The following is an 18,831-nucleotide window of genomic DNA, read 5'->3' as shown; positions in this document are numbered from 1 at the left end:
TATCTTTGGTGTGTGCCAAATAATCTACCTAAATCATGAGTTCTTGGCCCAGCACTTGCTCAAGAAATGTCTCGTCACCTTGATTATCATATCCTTGGTGGGGTGCACTAACCATTTCACGCCACCAGGTTATCAAGTATTGGCTGGGACCTGATGAAGTAACATCCATCATAACATTATAGAAAATTGAAACAAATATCTGAATCCAAGAAGCTTGTCTCTAATGGTATATGATGTACTCCAATCATTGTATCCACACCCACAGATTGAAGTTTTTTTTTTTGCAATTTGAAGATAAAAACTAATTAAACATTTGATCCAAACATTATTTGATTACTCGATCATGATTCAAAACTACACAAGTAGGCAAGCAATTATACAAAGAAGACGTCAGAATAATCTTTGCGTCCATGGCTCCATCTGCTCTGTTCTTGATCGATCTACACAAGAAGAGGCGAGGCGCACGCTGGATCATGGCATTGCTCAATCTGCACAAGAGAGGAGCGCCTAACTGTACTCAGCTACGGCGCGGAGAAGGCGTCGTCGAGCGGCCACGGGAGCTGCCGCTCGGCGCCGTCCATGATCTCCGGCTCCGGCGGCAGCGGCGGCGCCGCCTGCAGCATGGAGCGCAGCGTGTCGCGGAGGCGGTTGTGGCGCCTCCGGTGGCGGATGCGGCGCAGCACGGCGTCCTTGTCCAGCGCCCCCGCGCCGGGGTGCAAGTACAGGAAGCTCGTCACCGGCGCCGCCGCGGCCGCGGCGTCAACGCTGCCGCCTTCACCGTCGCCGTAACCGCCAGCCGGCGGCGGGTTCTTGGACGCCACCATGGACGACGACATGGCTGCTGAGGAGAAGCAAGGCAAGCCGCCGCTCCCTTGACCTCGATTGATGTTTCGATCGGAGACCTTGACAGGGAGAGCACGCTAATGGCAGTGTGTGAGCCTCAAGAGAGTGATGAACTGATGAGTGAGAGGTGGTGATGGGGAGCCTATTTATAGACGGCGATGGAGGAGCCAAGGAGCCGCTTAATCACCACTCTAACCACAATTATTTACCCCTTAAACCATTTTAAAAATGGGAAGAGACTTCGGAGTTCGAAACGGGTAGCTGCCGGACATGGTTTCACGTGTCGCCGCCGCCTGTTTCTCTTGTTTATTCGCTCCGCCAAGTCATCGGCGGTGATGAGCTGACGATGACCCCTCCAGCACATTCCAGTGTCTTGTTCACCTTTTTACTGCCAACTAATCAGATTCTAATGACACGCCTGTGCTCACTAAAAGTTACGCTGTCACGCGTCAGTTCACCCAGTAAAAGTGCCGGAATGGCTGTAACTTAATTAGATAACACATCATGGTGTGAATGAATGATTGACTATATAGCATGTAAAAGGACAGAATTTACCCTCTTTTAATCCTTTTGTTTTTGATTGAGGTAACGTAACGATTTAGTACCTCCTTATTGTTGCCAATGGAATCGTGAGCTTTTTAGGTAATTCCGCACCAGTGCAGAAAAAAGTAGTAGAGAAAGAAATGGGCACTGACGAGGCAGCAAAACCACCTTTCAGTTGCAATAAACACTTCACTAGCTTTAATCTGCAAACAATAAGCCTACCGGAGTTTGGTTAGGTCAGAAAGGTGCTTAACCAAGCAGTAAACAATGCAATGATAAATAAACCGTCGGTGACATTGGTTATTTTAGGGTTACACTAGGACCACAGTACCGTTGGGTTGTCTCGGCAGAGTAAAACTAGGGCCAGCAAGAATCCACCGTCCAAACATGGGATCAGCACGATGCCCGAGGTACACGTCCATGTCGGCGAAACTAGCTCCACGACTGACATTGCACGACCAGTGCCTCAGTTCAGTGTTCAGCAGCAGCTGCCAGGAAATGATGTGAAGAATCAAGATCAGAGCCAGGAGTCTCAGATCCAGAAATCATCCAATGGACACACCTTATCCGTTCTGACGGGAATGCAACGTCGGCTTGTCGAGGGGCCATTTTGAAGCGCTCTACCTAAAAAGGTTTCACCGGTAAAGTCAGAAAAAGTAGTTCATCCAGCTTCTAATTGTTTTTTACCTGGACGTACAAAACAGCTTCACACTATTGTTTGTCTCGATTTGTGCAAAACAGATGAAACTGAAGCCGGTGAAAACCCTCCCAAAAGAGCCCTGAATTAGCAATGTTCCAAATGAATCTGCACTGATACCAAAAACAAGAAATGTAGCATGTTATTGAAATCAATAGCACATACAGATACAGTCACAAGTTCCTTGAATTTGCTGCCAGTTCAGCCAAGCAAAAAGTTCCATATATTTCTCAGATTTCATAGTTCCAAAAATGCCATCCCAGTAATTCATCTGCTACATGTTATTACAAGTGTCCAACTCATATTTTTACAACCCAAGGCCCAAAAAAGCTCGAGTGGTCTATTTGGTAGACCATCACAACCTACACACAAAACTGTAAACAACCGTGAGGCCACAGGCAGCAGCCTGCACTACTTGTTAACTCAGATACATGTAGTTACATCAGAAACCCTCACATCGGGGGTTAAAAAAAATGTGTACAAGAAGCATATATACATCAGAATAGAATACACACCATAACCAATAAATACATGTATGTATATATGTACTCTATGCACATATAGGCGCCTCGCATGTCAGTGCAGAACTGATGCAGCCTATTGCAGTTAAATAATCTGTTGGCTGATGTTATCGCGCTTTATCTGGTCCCAGAAGCCTGTCCTCTTGACTGAAGTACTGATGGCATGGCCCGTAACCTGTCGGTGACCTCGGTGAATGAGGGACGGGCATCAGGGTTGGCTGACCAACATTGTTCCATCAGCTTTCGCCAATCAGGGTCACAGTTTTCAGGTATTGGAGGCCGGAGAGTGTTATTGACAATACCGCCTTCTCATTGCAAGGAATGCAAGTTAATTAGAGGACCGAACAAATGAAAATTTTAGATGGTGAAAGCATGAATGGATGAAGGATTGTCTTTCTATTTCTTCCTGAGTTGATGGATAATGGAGGTTAAAACAACAGAGGTGTGGCAAAGCCATACCTATGATAGCGCCACAATGCATATTAGCATATGGTTCCTCACCAGTCAAGATTTCCCATAAAACAATACCAAATGAGAAAACATCCACCTACAGTGTGAAAACTTGTAACATATCAGGAACATCATGATTGGCTGATTGCACCTGCAAATAATGGTCTGGACTCCTGTCCTAGAAAAAGATCTGGAGCCTGATTAAATACCTTACCTTCTCTGACACTCTGCTGCTGCTGCCATTTAATAGCTCCGGTGCCATCCATGGAAGAGTGCCACGCACACCACCAGAAACCAAAGTGTTGCGCTTAATTCTTGACAACCCGAAGTCTCCAACCTGAAAATTAGTTTCGAATGATTAATGGCACAGTTTAAACAACATAAAATTGAAAGGCAAAAAAAGGTAAAAAAAATTGCTCATTAGCAACTAACACAATTTCAAATAATTTGATGGAGAGCTCAATATGAATTAAACCTACCTTGCAGATTGGCCTCTGAGGATCTCTCAAGTTAACAAGTAAGTTATCGCATTTCAAATCAAAATGCACTATGCTTTTGGAGTGCAAGTATTCCATCCCAAAAGCCGCATCCATAGCAATGGTAAGTTTTCTCCGACGGTCAAGCATTCTGCTCAGATCTAGTAAACAGTCACATCATTGTGCAGAGTGGAAAGCGCCTAACAGAAACATACACAACTCACCTGTCTTTCCTTAAAAGAACATTCCTTAGTGATCCATTCACCATAAATTCTGTCACAGTTGCCAATGTTCCTCCAGTTCCATCAGGGACCACACCATAGAAAGCGACAACATTTGGATGATGTAGCTTTGAAAGAATCTGTGCCTCCCTCCAAAAGTCATTGGTCTGTAGAAAAAGGAAGATTGAAATCAAATTCACAAAAAAGAAAATAAGAATGCACGAATTCTGTTGAAAAGGCTTCAGTTCCAGTAACAATATTATCCTTATCATCAGTGTCTTTGCATCTGGTGTCAAAGGAAATTTTGCATAAATGATGAAGCAGTCAAAAGACTAAAATGTTGATGGAAGCACTACTCACAAGTTTCTCTTGTTCAGATGATCTCCCAGCAAAACAGCTTTTCTTAATACGCTTGATAGCAACATCAGTTCCTCGCCACTTTCCATAGTATACAGTTCCAAATGTCCCAGATCCCAATTCACGTAGCTCCTCAAGGTCACCATTTTTTATGATCTGGTCATCAGAATCATGACAACCACATTTTTCTATTACTTGCATGTTATAGATAAAATTTATGGCAATGAGTTCTGCGAATCAAATAGCAATCTTGCTCAAGAAAAATTTAGAGCATGAGAACTGCACCTGCAATCCATACATGCTAGCTTCAAGTTCAGCAACTGCAGCATCACTAATGGACCCATCAACAGCTCCATCATCACGATCCTAAGGTTTGATATAATAAACACGATATCCTCAAAAATCAATTTGAAACGAATGACATGATCAATATATAATATAGGCTATACCTCAGTAGCAAACTCTAGCTCGTTGCTCCTAATATCATCATCCTTTTGTGACGACACAATCACCTCTTGCTGTTCTTCAACTGCTATTACAACATGAGGAACACCTGAACTGGATGATGGAATGCCTGACGGCACATTATCCGTCACATCCTCAACTATAAAAGGCACATTAATTTGAGCATTATCATGCATCCTGTGTGGTAGCTTCATGCTTTCATTACTGATGATGGTATGGTCAAATCCAATTACTCCTTCAATAGAGGCGATGTTGCCACAATCACGAAGGGGGTCCTCTCTCCTAGCAACACCATCTGTAACTTGATTTTGAGATGAAGACAACGAGAGGCCACCATTGCCATTCAAGTTCATGCTCAGATCAGTATCAATCAGCCCAATATGTGGAGAGGTAGCCAAACCAGAGTTATGCACTGATGACAGGCACAGATTTCCATTCTGATAAGCACTTGCTTCTCCATTGACCATTGATCTTTCCAAGGCAAAAGCTTCAGAAGTGTTTATAGGCAACAGAACATGGGGCTCTGGAGCAACTTTATCCTTTCCATGGACATAGCCAGTGGTTCCATATTCTATAGGCCCTGAATTCAGTTCCTCTATGTGTGGTCCACGATTTGAATCCCCTCCTTGGGATACATTAAGAAGATATGAAAGGGAGTGATCAGTAGCATGCATTGGCTTTGGGACTGAACTTTCTAGAGCATCTAGCTCATCTGAGGACAACCTTGCACCAGGTGTGTGATAAATCAATCCTGCATCATCAAAATTGCTCCAGGGAGCAACAATTGGACCAGCATTTTTATCCTGACGATAAAATTTATCCTGCTGTTGAACTACAGGGCCACCATCATGACCTTTTTGTGTCACATTACTAGACAAACTTTCATGTTGGTAAGATACTGGTGCCGGTGAACTGGCTGAGCCAATAACTCCTTGATCGTACTGTTGGTCTATATGATTAGAGATAAGGTAATTTGTTTCATCTGTACGGGCAATGTCAGGGAGCTTAACACATTCAAAAGCTGGCCTAGTCCTGCTAATTGTTCTCTCCAACTCATTAGTTTGGCATATTTTGTGGGAATACGATTGAGTTATGTAGGAATCAGCAGGTAATGACAAATTGGATGCAGGTATATCATTGATATTCTTTAGCAAAGGATCCGAGAAGGCATGAGGCATGCCTAGAATTTGAGCAGTGTGTTCCTGCAGAGCAGGTGCCCATCCTGCATTCCCCGGATGCACGGGGGCCTTTTCAGAATACAAGGATGCTTCCACTGGAGTAGAAATATCATAGTTGGTATGTGGAATCAAGTCACTATCATTTGCAGCTAAACCTTTTACCTGCCTTTGAATATGAACATGATGCATGGGAGATCCAGCTCCAATACTCCTATCTTCATCATTTTGCTTCTTTTTTAGATGGCCTGGATGCATGGCCTTCAAATTTGAACCATTGCAAATCTCACTTCTATTAACATAATCATGATTCCTGGTGGGTTCATCTGCAGGGGGTTGCATCCTAGACTGTTGCATGGTCCTCTGCTGACCTAAGCTCGGGGATGAAGTTGTTGATGGTTCAGCCACCATTTGTTGTGCGTATGGAGCAATAAAAAAATGAGAGGAAGGCTCACTAAGAGCTGCTCCTACAGAATCCTTGGCTCCAGTTTCTGTATTGGTTGGACAGAGAGGTGAGTCTCCGTAGGGGACTGGAGAACTATCCAATTGATGGTTCGGCTGGCTCATTAAATTGTTACCGCTGATGCTCCGATCCAGTTGTGCAAGATTGTTGATGGCAGCAACAAAATGATACTCTGGTTCACTCTCCAAGCTCTTTGAATCCAATGATGGATCCTCACATTCAGTCAGGGAAACGAGAAATATCCTTAGTCTAACTGAACCATTGGCCTTCTCAAGAGTGTCGTATTCTTCCATCATATTCTGAAAATCCTCATCACATGAAAGAGATATCAGTGCATCAAGATCCTCATCAGGTAGCTGATATTTGATGATATGAGGCTGACAGTAGATTGTCAGAGTTTTCTGCACGAGTTCTTTCCATGAGAAGCTCCTGTTGATGGAGATGAGACGTGTCTCCCCGCCCACATACCGGAGCTTCCCATCACTTGGCCTTGGCAAGATTTTCCCACCAAAGCTGCACATGAACTTGACTTTTCCAGAAAATGGACTTTCACAAGCCATATCCAGCAGATTATCGCTTGGATTTTCAACTGGTTTGAGTCCATTCTCAGATGGCCCTGTTTTCAGATGCAAGAAATTTGTAGGATCCATAACGCCTTTCAGTGGAAAAACAGCAGTTGAGACATCCAAAAGGTTCTCAGAGTCAAATCTACTAAGACCTGGAACTTTGGTCAGATCTTGATAGACAAAATCCAAGTTTTACTGGTGATTGGAACTAACTTGGTTATTCATCCAATGCAGAGCAAATGAATGATGGCTGTGCCAGAAGCTCCTCCTTGAGCGGCACGGCTGGAAGGCGAAACAATGTCCTTCCACTTGGCTCTGAAATGCCAATCACCAAAGTAGGACTATGTTCCAGCACCGAATCATTCATATCCAGAGAGAAAACCAGCGTGTGGCCGCCTAATGTCCACCCTGGCCCTGACCGAGCGATGCGGATTGCCACAACAAATTACCAAGAAAAATCATCGAACACCCTTCCTTGGTCCCGGCAGCAACAGCATAAATCGAATTCAGCTGCAAAATTTCCCTTTTAACATGCAAGATTGGTCGATCATGAATAAGGGCCTAATGGAACTACGGCTGAGCAATTCGCATTGTTAGGTTACGCCCGCGCAGCAAACCAATCCGGGGATTAAAAGAAGGAAACGGAGAAAAGATGGAATTTTTATTTGATCCCCCGAAGAAAAGATAGATCCCCAATGAACAGAGCAGCCGCATCCGATCAAAGCTAGGGTTCCATACCACGGAAACAGGACGGAATCGACCCGAGCCGGCCGCACCGGCGTGATCCCCCCGCGGCGGCGCCCGCCAACGCCGGCGCCACCGACACCGACACCGAGCCGCGAGCTCCGGCGGCTATGCCCGGGGGACGGACTCGCACGCGCGCCCTACGCCGGAGCGCCGGCCGCCCTCTGAAACCGGGGCGACGATGCCGCGCTCCCCCCTGAATCTTTCTCTTTTTTTTTCTTCTTTTTTTGGCGGTGGCGGGGGAGGGAGGGAGGAGAGGACGGCGACGACGGGACGACGGAGCGGTGGGCGGTGCAGTGATCGAAGCCTCCAAACAACCAAACGAATAGGAGGGGGTGGTTTCCTCTGCTAAAAGGCACTCAGATCACTCATGGCCGCCGGGCAGGGGATTTGATTACGGCCACAGAAAAAAGCCTCCAGATTGACAACTACGTTATGATTTGCCAAATTAAGGGCGGTGGCGAATGGCGTGCCAAGTCGCTGCCGCCAACCTCTTGCTTCCTGCTGCCGCATTTTGTAGCCGCCTCTTCTTTATTTTTGTTCTTCTCTGTCTCTATTTTTTGCTGCCAAATTGATTGTTTCTTCTCTATCTCCATTTTTGTGCAAAACTGAAGTAAGTGCAAGAATAACTTTATTTTTATTTTCATCATGGGCTTCTAATTGATGAATAAACACACGCACTCACTTTGTTTTTGTTTACAAGGCATAACACGCCTTTAAATATTCAAATTTTATATGATTTTTAGCTGATATTTGGTCTAAGAGTTACTAGATTGTGGAATACCCCCTCCGTTTCAAAATGTAGGCCGTTTTGACTTTTTAGATTCATAATATTTGTTATGCACCTATATATAATATATGTCTAGGTACATAACAAAATATATGAATCTAAAAAAATCAAAACGGCCTACATTTTGGAACGAAGAGAATACAATTTTATATCATTTGATCTACCCTATTTTTTTTTGCAAAACTTAAAAGGGGGTTTCATACGGCGTTGAATATAAGAGATATCAAAGGTGGAGAAATAGTATTGGAGATCACATCAAGTTAAAACCATGCCTTACATTTTAAGACAAATGGAATATAGTGTGAACACCCGCTACAAAAGGACAATCGCAATCGCAAGTTATATGAGTTAGAGCATGCCACATATTTCTAAGATTTTCGTGGTGTCGTGTTATTTTCACCATAAACAAATGGCGGAGCTATTTCATTTTTTAAACCCCAAGGTCTTGTGACACTTTGTCGATGCTCCAGTCCAGTGACCTGCAGCTATGGGCCCACCGCGTTCTTTCTTCGGCTGCTAAATTTTGTTGAGAGCAACAATGAAGTCTGTTTCTTGTATGTAATGTACCTGTAATTCCTCCAGGACCTGTATGTAACTCCTTTCCTAAAAAAATCCTGAAAGTCTGCAACTCCTGTTTGTTCTTACTAGTACTATTCTCTTGACTGCGTCCGAGTCCTCCTGTACATGTACTCCATCCCTGTGTTTCCTCCTGTTAAACCTTGGCAATAATGCCGAGAGCCTTTTCTCGATCAGCATGCTCAGCTACTCTGCTAGTCTATGAAGGGCGCTGAAAGCATCTCCCTTCGGCCGATGACAATTAGAGCCCCCAAAGAAAGGAAGAAGAAATCATTTCAAACGTGCGGGGTCGATCGATCTAACTTTGCTTAATTTCCTGCCGGCCAACTTTGCCAAAGGCGTTGCTTGATTGGTACCTTTCCATTGCTCTCTGAATTTTTCCGACACAGGAATCTGATAGAATGATCCTAGCCACATAGAATTAGACAAAAACAAGCCGCCATGTGCGAGCAGCAAAAAATGCAGGGAGGAGAGCATCTGGCGTAGTTGTCATCCGAACAATGACAGGCAGCTCACTGTCCTAGTGTTTCTGCACACACAAAAATGTGCTCACTTCGCGGCCGAAACACAAAATGGCAAAGTCATGTAATGCCATGTACATGCAGATAGTATTTCAGAATGCTACTCCATACTGTTGAATTGTACAGTCTGATACATTCCTCTCAGAACAAGTCAAAAGGGTTCAATGTGATGGAGCCATTCTCGAAGAAAAAGGTGACACTATTACACACCACTAAGCTTGTTCCAGAGCTTCACATAACAAAAATATCAAGAATACATGGTTTTAACTCGAATAAAAAGAAAAACATTGGTTGCACCTGCCCAACAACAGTTGTGATGAACTATAGTTGAAGCATCACACGCCGTCCAAATGGAAGGCAGAACAAGAATGCAACAGTTGCCCAGAATGCCAATACGAATGAGGCGGCACATATAATATAAAGGACGGGATCATCAGATGCCTCGCCCACATCTTCTACTTCCATAGGGCCCAGAACAGAACACTGGTTCCCCTGTGACGAATTCTGAAGGTTTGTGTTGCCCAGGTAGCTGTAGCTCCCCATATTGAACGAGCTAAACTGACCAGAGTTCGGTATGCACCCTGATAAGTTGTTGTAGGCCACAGAGAACACCTCCAAAGATGACATTTGAGTCAATTGCCATGGTATAGGCCCGCTCAACTCATTATGGGACAAGTCCAGGCTTTCTAGGGCGCTCATGTTTGCAAAGGTAGCTGGGATTTGACCAATAAAGAAATTATGCGATAGGTTGAGGGACTTGACATGGCTCAGATTCCCTATCTCCCAAGGGATCTCCCCTGATAACATGTTCGCCGATAAGTCAATGCCGAACATGAGTTTGTAGAAGCCACGGCTATATGAGTAAATGTTTCCTTTAGTTGAGAAGGTGAAGCCTTGGAAGAAATAATTGGCGCCATACAAGGGCGAGTCATACACGGGCCACAGATCGCCGTAATCCACCTTAGAAAGCCCCACAGCAAAATAAAAGGCCATATCATAGAAATAAGTGGATAAAAAATCATCATCATCAGTATGGTATCCAAATGGGATAGCACCAATGCAAGGTGGCAATGAACCTGAAAGTCTGTTGTGCGACAAATCAACAATATTCAAGTACTGGAGATGACAGAGTTCTGCAGAGATATGCCCCTCAAACATATTCCCGCCCAACAAGAGAAGTTTTATATGATAAAGATCTAGTATCCAATCAAGACTGCCCATGAACCGGTAATATCTTATATCGAGAACTTCAACGTTGGAGCTACTAGAAAAATAACTAGGAAATCCTGAGAGGGTATTGCTCGACATGTTCAGAAAATACAGCATTAACTTACTGCTGCAGTTTGGCATAGATCCTTCAAAGTCGTTATTGGATATATCCAAATAGCTAAGACCAGTCAATTTGCAGATCGTTGGATAAATTTTACCAGTTAAACCGTTGCTAGCAACACTAAGAAATTCTAATGAAGGAATATTCCAAAATGATACATCAAGTTCACCTGACAATTTATTATCATGAAAATCCATGATTACCACATCACCTGATAAATTGTTAGGCAATGGCCCCTCAAAATAGTTGCTATCAAGATATATTGCTCCTCCGGAAGTAGACAAATGTTTATTAGCCCCACCAAGTATCGGACCCCCAAGACTGTTGTTTGAGAGCCTCAGGAATTCCAGCGACCAACACTCAGTGAATAAGCAAGCTGGCACTTCTCCTGTAAGTTTATTGTTTGATAGATCCAAAAGTTGCAAGGAGTTAATGTTGCACAGAGATGGTGGTAAATGTCCAAAAATATTATTGTAAGAAGCATCAAGAATTGTCAGATTCGGAAATACTGAGCTGATCTCCATTGGAAGCTGTCCTGTGAAATAGTTCATAGATATGTTGATCAGTTGGAGATTCGATTGTTGCAGGTGCCACATCAGATGATCCAATGAGCCTACTAGCGAGTTATGTGCAAGACCCAGGTAGAGCAAAGGCGCTTCATTTATAAACATCCAGTTGGGCAGGCTCCCTGAAAAATTGTTGTTGGACAGATCAAGGAATTGCAGATGACGTTGTGTGCCAAATAAATTTGGTCCTGAAATGATAGTATTGTCAAGGTTACACCCAGACATTCCCTGATAGATCTACCTCCTTTAGCATGGCACAGTTCCGTAGCCAAAAGAAATCAAACTTTCCATTTAGATTATTTGCTGCTAACTTGAGAGTTTGAAGCGATAAACAAAGATTCCAAGGTGAGATTATAGGTATATGTCCTTCAAGGAGATTTGCCGAAAGATCCAAGTATTTGAGGCGTGGAAGCTCAAATAAATACGTTGGGATGCTACCATTCAGTTGATTGGATTCTCGCAAGTTTTTGAGCGTTCCTGTGAGGTCCATCTTCTTTAGTATGGAGCAATTTCGCACCCAAAAGAAATCAAACGTCCCATTCAGATTATTTACTGATAACTTGGGAGTTGGAAGCAACAAAGGAATATTTGAAGACGAGCTTACCGGTATATGTCCTTGAAGGAGATTTTCTGAAAGATCCAAATATTGAAGGTGAGGAAGCTCAAATAAGGAAGCTGGGATGCTTCCACTCAACTGATTGAATCCTAGACGCAAATCTCGCAAGTTCTTGAGATTTTTGAAAGCTGCATGATACAAACAAACAACAATAAATAGAAACAACTGCAGCACCTATCCAAACGACAAGAAACACGAGCAACATACAAAAATGCTACGAATTAGCTATGTCTGTACCAATATTCTGAAGAGCACCGCTCAAAAAGGTTTGCTCAAAATTTATGACTTCAAGAGAAGCCAATTTACCAAGAGATTCCAAGACATTATTCGCGACCAATATGTTGCCGCACGTGTAAGGGTGATACCCTCAGTGCAGTTCACTCGAACGCACTGATTAGATTTGCATGATCGAAGGAGATGGAGAGACATCACGGGTGGAAGGGCTGCTGCATGTCCTGTCCAGGGTTTTTAATTCCGGTATGGAAAAAAAATCGGCCATCACCGATAAAGTTGAAATATCGGGAATATCGGGATTTTTTATTTTTATTTTTATTTTTTATTTTTTTATGTTTACTTTTAAAATTTATTTTTTAGTGAAACAAATATTCAAAAAATCAATTTCGGCTGGTAAAAAAAATATCGGACCCTGCCGATAAAACCGAAATATCGGGTATACCGCGAAATTTCGAGCGATATTGTGAACCCTGGTCCTGTCCTGGCCACAGGGATTCTTCTTGTCTGCCGCAGTGACTTAGTGCGTGGCCTGCCGTGTCCGTGTGGAGGCATGATCGTGATCGCTGGCGACCGTTGACGTCGCCGGCGAGGAGTTCTGGCGACGATTGGTAGGAAGCACAGCCTGGCTACTACAATTACTACAGAGGCTGAATTGCAGGGGCACGGAGCCTGGCCGCCGGGCCCCTGCGCCTTCGCGAGCCGCGAGCGCTGGGGGCGGCCAGGCGCTGGCCGATGGGGGCTGGGGGCGAGACGGCCGGGGCGGCGGCGGGGCGCAAGCAACCCGACGGCCGGCGGGGCGAGCCCGTTTTGCTGTGTTATCTTTATTTTTTTGAATGATATACATAAAATATACTAAATATATAAATTTGATAAAAAAATAATGAGTATTCAGTTGAATAATGGGGCCTTTGATTTGCTATGACGCTGCACCCACAATCACAACAGTAGGCATGTACCTTAAGGTATTACTCCCTCCGTATCATTTTAAATGTCGTTTCCGACAGCTATTGGAGAAATAAAAATCCTGTGAAATTCCATTGATACCCTTACTCCGCAGTAGTGTCCTCTGCCCGTGTTGCTTAGATCCGTTTCGTGCTACTACCGGCGACGGCCGCCGCCACTTGAGGCACCCTGGAAGCGCACGGACGCGCAAAGCAGCACCAGCGCCAGGGTGAAAAGCGCCCTCGCCCCGCTCCTCATGCTCCGCCTCGTCGTTGCTTGCCTCTCCAGTGCGCGTCGTCGCCGCCGCCATCGCCGGATGCTGCAGCATCTAGGTACCCGTGGAGGTGGAGATGAATGAGACGCGTGAGGATAAAGTGGAGGCAGGCATGGAACAGGCGGAGGTGGATGGGAAGAGGCGGAAGCGGCTGGAAACATCAAATCGACGGACGACAGCGGCGGCGGAGGCATCCAAGCACGGTGGCGGAGGCTTTCAAAGCAGCTGCAGAGGAGGGCGAAAATGACCAATTACTCATGTCTAAACTAACGACGACATTTATTTTGGATCCTTTTCAGTTGAACTATGGGCGACAATTAAAACGATACGGAGGGAGTATTTAGTTTTAGTCTGAAAATGGAGCTTTGCAGGTTCCAGTCACGGATGACGCAACGGTCGAGCCGGGCATGTACAATCTCCTGTTCACTTAGGAGGGTCTTGCCTAAGGATGCTAGACCGGATGGTCAAAGCACTCCGGCGGCACCCCGCCGCCGGGTTCGAGCCCTCGTAGGCGCACCCATGGCGGAGTTTTCGGGATTTTCCTGCGCTGGTAAAAAAAACCCCTCGCTGTGCTCGGCCCGCAAGAGTCATGGCCCAAGTGGGCATGGGCCGGGGTTCGGAGAGTTTTCTTGGTCGGGCGCAGAAAGGTTTCCTCCTAATGAAGAACGGGTGTGGGCTGTTCCCCCCTCCCTACCGAGTTTTTTTACTTAGGAGGGTCTTGCTCACAAGAAAGCTTTCGACGATGTACTGGACTTGGGTTTCTTTTATGCTGGAATTGGGGCCATGAGATGGCCTGAATTCCAAAGCAACTAGGTGATTTTCCGTGCGTTGCTGCAGAATTTGAGAGAGCTTTTCGATAAATTAATATGATAAAAAATATGTTAATTCTTCAAATAAAATATTATGGAGAGCATGTAGTAAGACAAATAAATGCTTAAATCGAGTTTGCTAAAAAATGATAGATTTTCTCATATATAATTTTGGTTAAATTTGGAAATTTATAGTGTAAAATCACCTTGATTAGGGGGACAGGCCCCTGCTCGCCCCTGTCTCCGCCCCTGCAGAGGGAGGGCATAGCTGTTCCAAAGAAGTGCACAACAATGGGGAAGGTGAGGAAGGTCGCAAAAGCCACTAACAGCATCTCGTAGGTTAGTGCTGCCATGGCGAGGTGCAACACGAGGAAATTGGAGGAGTAGAATGGTTCGGGGGTGGATGGTTTCTGATCCTCCTCCGCCGATGCAGATATTTTATAGAGAGCTGTAAAGGCGGATGGTTCTCGACCTCGACGACCTATTTTGTTGCCTTTGTGATCTTTTTTTTTGAGTGGAGAATTTGATGTAAGGGAAGGAGAAAGAAATACATGAGAATCAATTTATTTTGAGTGGAGCATTTGCGGTGGGAGAAGAAGATGAGAAAGACATGAGAATTAAATCAAAGTGATTATTTATTTTGAGTGGAGCACAAGATGTGTGTACTATGTGGAGAAACAAAATTGATATAAGGAGAGCGTGATGTGATGTTCATGTGTAGTAAGCTAATTAAGATTTTGTTTCGGTTGCTTTGCTTTCTACATGCATGCATGATGATACATGTGTGACTGTGAATAATCAACGCACAACTTTCAGTCTTGATTATATTGATTGACACGAGCTGTTGGTGGAAAAAGGTACATGGATTTTGTGATTATTTATTTTGAGTGGAGCACTTGCTGTAGGGGATGGAGATAGAAAGACATGAAAATTAAAACAAAAGCGAGCATTTATTTTGAGTGGAGAACAGAAGATAAAAAGACATAAGCTAGAATGACGAATCAATGATCATGATTAAACTTGCTTAAGATCGAAAGGACACAATTTTGTTGATAATGTGGTGCAATATGAGTTGAGAGAAATAGAAGTTAATGATTTATAGCGGGGACCAACTATATATGTTCTATAGATTCAGGGCACTTTTGGTTGGGCTTTTGCCTCTGACTTTTGCCTCTAAAAATCAAAAGCTCAACCAAAAGGCTAAAAAGCTAAATGTGCTTTTGCCCAAAAGCAGCTTTTACCACAGTACAAATCAAAAGCACCTCTTCCCTTGCTTTCACTGGCTTTTGGATCCAAAAATTACCCACCTACCACTGATTATGAGGATACCAGTCGCATTCTATTTTTTTTCATCCTTCCTCTCGTGACCCTATGCCTCCTCGCCGCAAGCTCATCCCGCGGCCAGCTCACCCTGCCACCTCGCTGAGAGAGAGAGAGAGGAAGAAGATGCAATTTGTCTCTATGACATGTGGGGTTCTCTTGGAAGTGAAAGAAGTTATACTCAAAGCCACAGCTGCTCAACCAAACAGACTTTCAGACAACATCACACAATAGTTTTTTCAAAAGTCACAGTCCACTACAATTTTTTCAAAAAGCACAGTCTAACCAAACGCACCCTCAATGTGTGGTATTTTTTCAAAAAGCACATTCCAACCAAACGCACCCTCAATGTGTGGGAGTTCAGGCCCCGTTTGGGAGGTCTCCAAGCTGCTTCATCTCCACTATGAAAAATACTGTAGCGACACTGTTCATCAGAGCAGCTCCGCTCACTCCTCACCTCCTCTCTCACTAATGTGTGGCACTATTCATTGAAGCTCTAGAGACTGGTTTGAATGGCTCCGCCGGCTCCGCGCTATAGTGGTGCTACAGTGCCAGAGCCGGAGCCGGCGGGAGCCCTCCCAAATGGGACGTTAGTACCATCTTTTGCGAAGAACAAGAGGGCATGTTGTTGACGATCAAAATTGGCAGATACCGGTCTGACCGGTGTGTTCAAGCGGTCTGATCGGACGAGGCGTCTGTAGTCGGTCTGGCACGACCAACCGGTCTGACCGGTGTGTTTGACCGGTCAAGGCAGACATGTTGAAGCGCATCTAGGCCGATAGATGCTAATGGTGAGTTTCGGTGACTAATGACAACCGTATGCGACTAACGTGTATTTTGAAGGAAAAATCAACGATTGGATTAGTCTCATGTAAAATATGAAAGGAGGCCCCTCAATTCGAAACAATCATGCGTGCAGAGGACTCAATTTGAAAGATTGACCTTTCTAGTCTCAAGTGTCACAAGGAGACGAAGGACACTTGTTTTAGCTAGGTTTTATAGTTTTTAGTTCTCAACCGTACTATTAAGAGGGGTTCATGATCCAAAGAAGAACAAATTCCGTACCCGGAAAAGTAATGACAATGCCAAGAAGATGTTCTACAATTGTGGCAAATATGGGCATCTCTCCTATGATTGTCACAAACTCTCAAAGCTCAATAAGAAACAAGATGATGATGACAATCATAACAAGCACTCAAAGAAAAGTCATGAGAAGAAGGACTTCAAGAAGAAAAGTCTTTCAAGAGAAAAGAAGATATCAAGGCTTTTCTTGGAGAATGGATCACCGATGAGGAATCCTCAAATGAAGATTCAAGTGATGATGAATCCAAGAAGAAGATAGTGGGGATTGGCATGCATGATGACGGTGATGATGAGACACCTCTAACTCCATTGCCCATGTGTCTCATGGCAAGAGGTAACTCTAAGGTGAGCGATGATGACAACTCCTCTAGTGATGAAAGTGAACATGGTTTATCTCCTAATGAAGTGCAAACCATCCTAGATGCGTACCAACAAGTGATCAAGAAGTACAAATCTAAATGCAAAGCTCTTGAAAATAAATATGCTAAGCTTAAGGCCTCAAATAATGAGTTGCTTATTAGACACAATGAGGTAGTAGAAACTCATAATACATTTATTATTTCTAGCAAGCAACTTAGAGAGGAGCATGACAAGTTACTTGCTAAGCACAATAAATTGAATGTTAAACATGAGAAAGTAGTTGGGCTTAATAAGTCACTTACTTCATGCAACAAGAAACTTAAGCTTAATTATGCCAACTTAAGTATGAAGTATCAAGAACTTAACCTTGCCTTTGATGCCTTGGATGAAGAACTAAAATAAACTCAAAAGAAAGTCATCAAAGTCAATATATCTACTTCTTGTGATGATCTTGTGGAGTTGCCTCACCCTACTACTTGTCATTATACTTCTCCTTCTTATTCAAAGACTAACCATGATAGGGAGAAACAACTTGAGGAGGAACTTGAAAGCATGACCAAATGCATGTTCAATGTGACAATAGGAGAATACTTGCATAAGAAGATTCTCTTCCACAATGTAAGGCACTTTGGGACAAATGGTCTTGGATCATTTTCCAAGCCTCCGGAAAATTGTCCCAAGTCGCCGGAGCTCAAGGCATGCTTCAACAAGGAAGTTGGCTCATATTGCTAACATTGCCAAATCACCGGGCATCTTATAAGGGAGTGTCCAATTCCTACTCACCCACCTCCTACCTTGCCTCCTAATTACAAGTCTCAATTCAATGAACATCATTTCTTGTTAAGTAAGCTTAAAAGTGGCAAGGTTGAGACAAAGTTTATTGGCACTCACATGAAGGAAAAGCTACCACGCCAACTATGGGCTGCTAAAGCTTTAGTAACTCATGTCAAAGGACCCAAACTTACTTGGGTTCCCAAAACTCAAAAGTGATTCATTTGTGTGTAGGTGAACTATAAAGCCGGTGGAAAGCATTGGGTGCTTGATAGCGGATGTACACAACACATGACCGGCTATGTAAAGATGTTCACCTCACTAGATGAAGATGTGGGCGATCATGAACATGTCACCTTTAGTGATAACTCAAAAGGAAAAGTGGTAGGTTTGGGTAAGGTAGCAATTACCAAGAATCTTTCTATCTCTAATGTGTTGATTGTTGAGTCGGTTAGTTTCAATTTGTCATCTATTGCTTAACTTTATAATTTAGGACTAATATGCACCTTTAGTGATAGTGAGGTTGTAGTGACAAGCAAGGAGGACAAGAGTTTAATATTCAAAGGATTTCGACATGGTAACATTTACCTTGTTGATTTCTCATCTAAAGATGCAAGTTTGGCGACATGTCTCTTCTCCAAGAACTCCATGGTTGGCTTTGGCATCGCCGCATTGCTCATATTGGCATGATCCAACTCAAGAAGACCTTCAAACGAGGTATGGTGGTTGGTGTCAAAGATGTTACATTTGACAAAAACAAATTGTGTAGTGCTTGTCAAGCCGGGAAGCAATTTGAATCATTACATCCCATGAAGGATTATTTGTCAACATCAAGAAGCTTGGAGCTATTACACATGGATCTCTTTGGGCCAACAACCTACAAAAGTCTTGGCGGTAATCTCTATTGTCTTGTAATACTTGGACTTTCTTTTTAGAGGACAAGAGCAAGACTATGGGGATCTTCAAGACTTTTGTCAAGCAAGCTCAAAATGAATTTGAGTCAAGTGTTTTGAAGGTCCGGAGTGACAATGAAATGGAGTTTAGAAACACTCAAGTTGAAGAGTTTTGCAATGACATTGGCATCAAGCATGAATTCTCATCAACTTACACACCCCAAC

At 43.8% G+C, this 18,831-nt stretch overlaps 3 protein-coding genes across 7 annotated transcripts; all 3 read right to left on the bottom strand.

The window, feature by feature from the left end:
- Positions 1 to 200: 200 nt before the first annotated feature.
- Positions 201 to 963, bottom strand: LOC120699985. Its single transcript, XM_039984110.1, has one exon. The coding sequence runs from the start codon at positions 834 to 836 to the stop codon at positions 522 to 524; it is 315 nt and encodes a 104-aa protein (XP_039840044.1). The 5' UTR covers positions 837 to 963; the 3' UTR covers positions 201 to 521.
- Positions 964 to 2,266: 1,303 nt separating this feature from the next.
- On the bottom strand, positions 2,267 to 7,875 carry LOC120699983. 2 transcript variants are annotated; one of them, XM_039984108.1, is made up of 9 exons: positions 7,516 to 7,875; positions 4,558 to 7,287; positions 4,394 to 4,474; positions 4,112 to 4,264; positions 3,755 to 3,918; positions 3,534 to 3,681; positions 3,269 to 3,391; positions 3,064 to 3,151; positions 2,267 to 2,909 (listed from the first exon to the last, which is right to left on the bottom strand). In XM_039984108.1, the coding sequence occupies exons 2-9, from the start codon at positions 6,859 to 6,861 to the stop codon at positions 2,722 to 2,724; spliced, it is 3,249 nt and encodes a 1,082-aa protein (XP_039840042.1). In that variant the 5' UTR covers positions 6,862 to 7,287; positions 7,516 to 7,875; the 3' UTR covers positions 2,267 to 2,721. The 2 variants fall into 2 exon arrangements, 1 of the variants encoding a protein (XP_039840042.1); XR_005685748.1 differs by lacking the exon at positions 2,267 to 2,909 and having other exon boundaries at positions 3,534 to 3,691; positions 4,558 to 7,872.
- Positions 7,876 to 9,496: 1,621 nt separating this feature from the next.
- Positions 9,497 to 12,318, bottom strand: LOC120699982 (receptor-like protein 15). Of its 4 annotated transcripts, XM_039984105.1 has the most exons (4): positions 12,158 to 12,318; positions 11,909 to 12,048; positions 11,546 to 11,781; positions 9,497 to 11,492 (listed from the first exon to the last, which is right to left on the bottom strand). In XM_039984105.1, exon 4 carries the CDS (start codon positions 11,407 to 11,409, stop codon positions 9,730 to 9,732), a length of 1,680 nt encoding a protein of 559 aa, XP_039840039.1. In that variant the 5' UTR covers positions 11,410 to 11,492; positions 11,546 to 11,781; positions 11,909 to 12,048; positions 12,158 to 12,318; the 3' UTR covers positions 9,497 to 9,729. The 4 variants fall into 4 exon arrangements, with proteins under 4 accessions (XP_039840039.1, XP_039840040.1, XP_039840041.1 ...); XM_039984106.1 differs by lacking the exon at positions 11,546 to 11,781; XM_039984107.1 differs by lacking the exon at positions 11,546 to 11,781 and having other exon boundaries at positions 9,497 to 11,426.
- Between the last annotated feature and the right edge of the window lie 6,513 nt (positions 12,319 to 18,831).

This window comes from Panicum virgatum, chromosome 3K (assembly GCF_016808335.1).
Source record: "Panicum virgatum strain AP13 chromosome 3K, P.virgatum_v5, whole genome shotgun sequence".
NCBI lineage: Eukaryota > Viridiplantae > Streptophyta > Magnoliopsida > Poales > Poaceae > Panicum > Panicum virgatum.
The sequence above is the reverse complement of the archived record's forward strand: the minus strand, read 5'-3'. Positions and strand labels throughout refer to the sequence as shown.